The following is a 5133-nucleotide window of genomic DNA, read 5'->3' on the forward strand; positions in this document are numbered from 1 at the left end:
GGGGGGTCCTCCCAACCCCCAACCCTGTGTGTAACCGGGACCCCATGCACCAGGAGGTCTGATTTCCAGTCAGGGCACATGCCCAGGTTGTGGGTTGATCCCCAGTAGTGGGCGTGCAGGAGGCCTCATCAATTTTCATTACTGATGTTTCTATCTCTCTCTCCCTCCCCTTCCTCTCTCTAAAAAAAAATCACAAAAAAATCACCATCGCTGGTTTGGCTTAGTGGATAGAGCATCGGCCTGTGGACCAAAGGGTCCCGGGTTTGATTCTGGTCAAGGGCACGTACCTCGGTTGCAGGCTCCTCTCTGACCTGGGCCCTGGTCAGGGCGCATGCCTGAGGCAACCAATCGATGTATTTCTCTCACGTCGATGTTTCTCTTTGTCTTTCCCTCTCTCTTCCACTCTTTCTAAAAATCAATGGAAAAATATCTTCAGGTGAGGATTTTAAAAAAATCAATAAAAACAAGAGTAACATCTGAGGCTTACTTTGCCACTCCTGCACCCGTTTCCGGGCGATGGCGAAGGTGGAAGGGAGCGTACACTTCTCAAGGCCGTGAAGTGCAAAAATGCCCACAGCAAAAACCCCAGCACTGTGTGCGCCCAGGACGGGGAAGCAGCTCTGCATTCACTCCTCACAGTCACAGGCGCTGGCGGGGGTGAAAGCATCACATGGTGCTGGGACCGGGACGAGGCAGCTAGAAGCCAGGGGGTTCCCATTCCCCCCTACCCCCACCCCCCAAGGTTCAGGTTAAGGCACGTTGAATTTGACATGACAACTCACTCAAGTTAAGATATCCAGAAACAAACACCATGAATTAAAAAAGGAGCCACACCAACAAAAAGTAATGAGATTTATTGCCTTGAAGTGGGAAGGATTGTGGTCACGATAGAAAGGCCACTGGGTTCCCTGGGATGGAGGCCGGGGCAGCACAGCCCCAGCTGAGAAACCTGCACACACATGAACACACATGCACATGCACGTGCACAGATACACGAACACACATGTGCATAGGAGGCCCAGGGCCTTCTGCTCTGAGGAGGAGCAATGCTGGGCAGGGTGTGAGGAACGGGAGCAGCCCCTGCTGGGATGGCCCAGGTGCTGGCATCAGACTCGGATCAGGAAGTCAGTCTGAGGAGAGAAGGACGGGGAAAGCCATCAGGGGGACCCCCTCCTCCCCAAACAGTTGATCTCTCCTTGCCCCTCATCTCCGCACCCTTCCTGCAGCTCGAATCACTCCTCACCCCTGAAAGCCATCCCTGCGCCCCCAACCCTGTGTGTAACCGGGACCCCAAGCAGGCGATGCCCATGGAGCTGATACAGCCCCGCCACCCAAGGGCCCGAGGGCCACTCTCAGTCCTCCCCGGGCCCAGGAGAATCCGGGCAGGGCCCCGACGTACCGCCTGAGCAAGGCTTCCGGAAGTGGATGATGAGGACCAAGCCAACGAGGATGCCCAGCACACCCAGGCCGAAGGCCACGCCGCACAGCACATTCTCCAGCAGATCGGAGGGCAGCGGGTTGTGGGGCACTGGAGACAAAGGGGAGCAGGCGGGCCCTGAGACCTGGTTAGGGAGCCCCCACCCTGGGAATGATGTGGGTGTCTGGGCTGACAAGGGAGAAACTGAGGCGTGAAAGAGTGAGACTGGACTAAACAAGGTCCAGGTGGAGAAGGAGGCTCCCGTGGGCCTGTCCCCTTCTGCCCCCAGGGAGCCCGGCTCCAGGGAGGAGGGTCTCACCCCAGTAGGCAATCGCTGTGTAGCCGTCAATCTCATGAGTGACAATGCAGGAGAAAAGGTCCGAGGGTGCCGGCGTGAAGTTTAAGTAAGAAAAGGCCTGGAAGCTGAGTCCATCGAGGGCCGAGACGAAAGTGGGCCCGGCGCCCTCCACGGGGGCCAGGTGACGCTGCCAGGCCACCGTCAGCGTGGGCGGGAAGAGGTTGCTGACAAAGCAGACCAGCGTGTTGGGCTTGCCGAACTCCAGGGGCTTCAGCGTGAACACCTCGACCACGGGAAACCCTGGAGGGACAGGTGGAGGGACAGAAGGGACTCTTTAGGGAGCCAGTGTTTGGAGGGGGCGTGGCATACAGAGGGGAGGGCAGAGACCGTCATGGGGCGGGCTTTGCGGGGAGGTAGGGGGCGCTGGGCTCTGAGGTCTTCTAGGCAAGAAGCAGAGCTGGACCTAGAGGCAGAGCCAGGCCCGGGCCACTGCGGCCGCCCCTTGGCTTCCTGCAGCTCTTCCTGTCCAGGCCCCTCCGTGCCCTCTGATCTCCAGCTGCTTCTCACGGGAACAGCGGCAGGTCCCCATCTATCCTGCTGAGCACATCCCCAGTCGTCGGCAAACTCATCAGTCAACAGAGCCAAATATCAACAGTACAACGATTGAAATTTCTTTTGAGAGCCAAATTTTTTAAACTTAAATAGGTAGGTACATTGTTATTAACTTAATTAGGGTACTCCTAAGGCTTAGGAAGAGCCACACTCGATTGGCCAAAGAGCCGCATGTGGCCCGTGAGCCCCAGTTTGCCGACCACGTCCAGGGCCTGCTCCCGCTGACTTCAAGTCTAACTCACCCTGGGGACGCGCCAATCTAGGTCCCTGTCTGCTAACCCCCACAGAGACAGGCGCAGCCGGTGGCTGGGAGAAAACCCAAGGACCGGGGAGAACCGGAGCCCCAGAGGTGGGGGGCTGGTGTGTAGATTAATGAGGTTCCGAATGCAGCTCCCACCACACCCCCCAAAACCCTGACCTCTAGACACCGGGATTTTCCCTTCCAGCTGCGGGCCTACTTCCTGGACCATGGCTTGGCAGAATGCTTTGTCAAAGGAAATGGTGGAGGCATCTCCAGACTTCTGTGCCCAGTCAGCAAACTCGGGCAGGCGAGGCACTCGGGTGTTCTGGGAAAAGTCGAAGGAGAAGAGCTGGTCCTCGTCGTAGACCTCGGAGAGCCCCACGCCCGGGCTCCAGTCCTGACAGTACACCGTGTGCTGGAACGTGTGGTTCTGCAGGCCGGCCCGCCACCCTGCGGCTGCTGCGGAGGAGACAGGGCGGGTCAGGCCTGCAGCACTGGAGGGGGGAACCCCTCTAGTGTCTGTTATCTGGGCTCTCCCACCCTGTGGGGCGAAAAGAAATCACTAGGATCTCTCCAAACTACCTCTGCCACAAAAAGGCCAACCGTCTGAAGTCTGCAGGCTAAAGTGTCGCTGCTGGCGGCTGAAACCCAGCACACGCCCTGGGAGACCTTTGTCTAATTCCTGGGCCACCCTAGTGAATGGGGGGGGGGGGGGCTTGGAGGGGAGGGTGAAGGAACGGCCACGCCCTCCCCAGGCTGTAGGTGACACTGCTCCCTCCTCCCCCCACACGTGCTGAACTGAAAAACAGTCTCCAGGCTTCTTTGCAGCCACCTCACTGGCCCCCGAAAACGGCTTCCCCTCGCTCCACCGTCCAGCCCTGGCAACGACAGGATTGGGGAAGTGACCCCAGAGCTGCAAGAAATAAGCCCTCGTTTTTGAAACTTCTGGTAGAAATCCCGCCAGCGGCGAGCAGGACTACCCAATACCCAATCCCGAGAATAATAGGCATTCCGAGTAAGAGGGAGCTTCCAGATTATTCTTCCACCCTGCCCCATCCTTCTCAGGGAGGGAAATCAAGGAATACTTTTCAAGAATTGCAAGGTGAGTTGATGCCCAAGTCAGTGGCTCCTGCGTGGAGCCGTGGAAATAACATTTGCTTTGCTCGAATCCCAGCGCTACCCCCTCCCAGTGTATGAACTTACAGGAGTTACTCAAACTCTGAGTCTCACTTTCTTCATCTGGAAAATGGATATAATCATCTCTGCTTCAAGAGGCTCTTACATGAAATGTATGAAGTTCCCCTAACAGTTTGCCATCCATCCATAGTAGCTCTGTCCCGATTCTGCTAGTCTCCACTACCGGCAGTACTTCCCACCATTTACAAAGCGCGGGCTCTCCTCCAGGGCTCTGGGTGGGCACTGACGCCAAGGGGAGGTGCTGTCATACCTGGAGGGGTGGCCCGGGAGTGGGGCAGCAGCCACAGGAGGTGCAGCAGCTGCAGCAGCGCAGGTCCAGGTCGGGGGGCCCGCTCAGGATCCATCCTTCACCCACACTGCGGGCAGGGAGCTGCCCCCAGCTGCCCAACTCCCTCCCAGACCCTGTTCCGCCAGCTCACTTCTAATAGTGTCCCTGCCCCTTTGGCTAACCAATCACAGGAGGGAAAGCTCCAACATCACCAGTCGCTGGGGAGAGAGGCCTGGGGCCAGCAACCTCCTGAAGAGGGCTTTCCCAGGCCAGAGCAGGGTGTGTCACTGGGCTGGGTAGGTGAGCAGAGACGTCTGCCTCCTGGTGGGGGCCCCTCCGGTGCCTGCTCAGCCTCAGCCAGGAGTCTCACCCCAGCCAGCGCCCTGCAGCAAACCCCTGGCTCTCTGAGTTTCCTCCCATCATTAGCTCCAGTGCGTTCTGGAGCCAGGAAATACAAAGGCAAATTCCTGCTTTCAAAGAGCTTAAAGTCTAGTGGGGGGAGAGGGTCAACGAATAAACACACAACATTGTAATGTATTTAATTAAAACGTGCCGAGTGGTTTTGGAAGTAGTCATTGTGTGAAGGTGAAGGAACAGGTGAGACACATCAGGACAGCTTCTAAGAGTCTTGAAGAAAAAACAGTTTGACAACAGGACGTGAGTGAAGAGAAGAGCGTTCCAGGTCAAGGGATGGGCAAGTGTGTAAAGTAGAGGCCCAGAGCTCCTTCCTGCGACGCCTCCGTGAAGCTGGAGTGGGTGTGTGGACACTGCTCACGCGTCCCTGTCCGGTCCTGGGGAGGCTGAGGAGTGCTCAGGGGGAGCTGGGAACGCAGGCAAGAACAGGCCACAAGGGGGGTCCGGCTTTTACTTGGCAGACGATGGAGATATTAAAACTGACACATGCACAACCATTTCAACCTTCAAAAAGAACTGTTCCAATATTTCAAACAATGGACTGGAGCTTAGAAAGAATTGAGGCAAAACTGCTGGTCACGAGTCTGTAGTATATGAGATCAAATAAAAAGTGGCCCACACACTGCCCTCTTGCAGCAACATAGCAACGGTCCAGGTGACAAATGTTAAGATCCTGAGTTAAGTCA

At 56.8% G+C, this 5133-nt stretch overlaps 1 protein-coding gene across 1 annotated transcript; it reads right to left on the reverse strand.

Annotated features, from left to right (window-relative positions):
• Nucleotides 1-838: 838 nt before the first annotated feature.
• On the reverse strand, nucleotides 839-4196 carry LOC102246131 (HLA class II histocompatibility antigen, DM alpha chain). The gene is made up of 5 exons (XM_005867931.2): nucleotides 4016-4196; nucleotides 2746-3027; nucleotides 1737-2015; nucleotides 1400-1528; nucleotides 839-1130 (listed from the first exon to the last, which is right to left on the reverse strand). The coding sequence occupies exons 1-5, from the start codon at nucleotides 4107-4109 to the stop codon at nucleotides 1126-1128; spliced, it is 789 nt and encodes a 262-aa protein (XP_005867993.1). The 5' UTR covers nucleotides 4110-4196; the 3' UTR covers nucleotides 839-1125.
• Between the last annotated feature and the right edge of the window lie 937 nt (nucleotides 4197-5133).

The sequence above is a fragment of the Myotis brandtii genome, unplaced genomic scaffold (genome assembly GCF_000412655.1).
Source record: "Myotis brandtii unplaced genomic scaffold, ASM41265v1 scaffold2561, whole genome shotgun sequence".
NCBI classification, from domain to species: domain Eukaryota; kingdom Metazoa; phylum Chordata; class Mammalia; order Chiroptera; family Vespertilionidae; genus Myotis; species Myotis brandtii.

Coding starts and splice junctions, on each gene's coding strand:
- LOC102246131 (XM_005867931.2), bottom strand. CDS start 4,109: ATGGATCCTGAGCGGGCCCCCCGACCTGGACCTGCGCTGCTGCAGCTG. Junction 3,028..4,015: donor CTCCCGGGCCACCCCTCCAG/GTATGACAGCAC, acceptor TCTCCTCCGCAG/CAGCCGCAGGGTGGCGGGCC. Junction 1,529..1,736: donor CACAGCGATTGCCTACTGGG/GTGAGACCCTCC, acceptor CTTTGTCTCCAG/TGCCCCACAACCCGCTGCCC.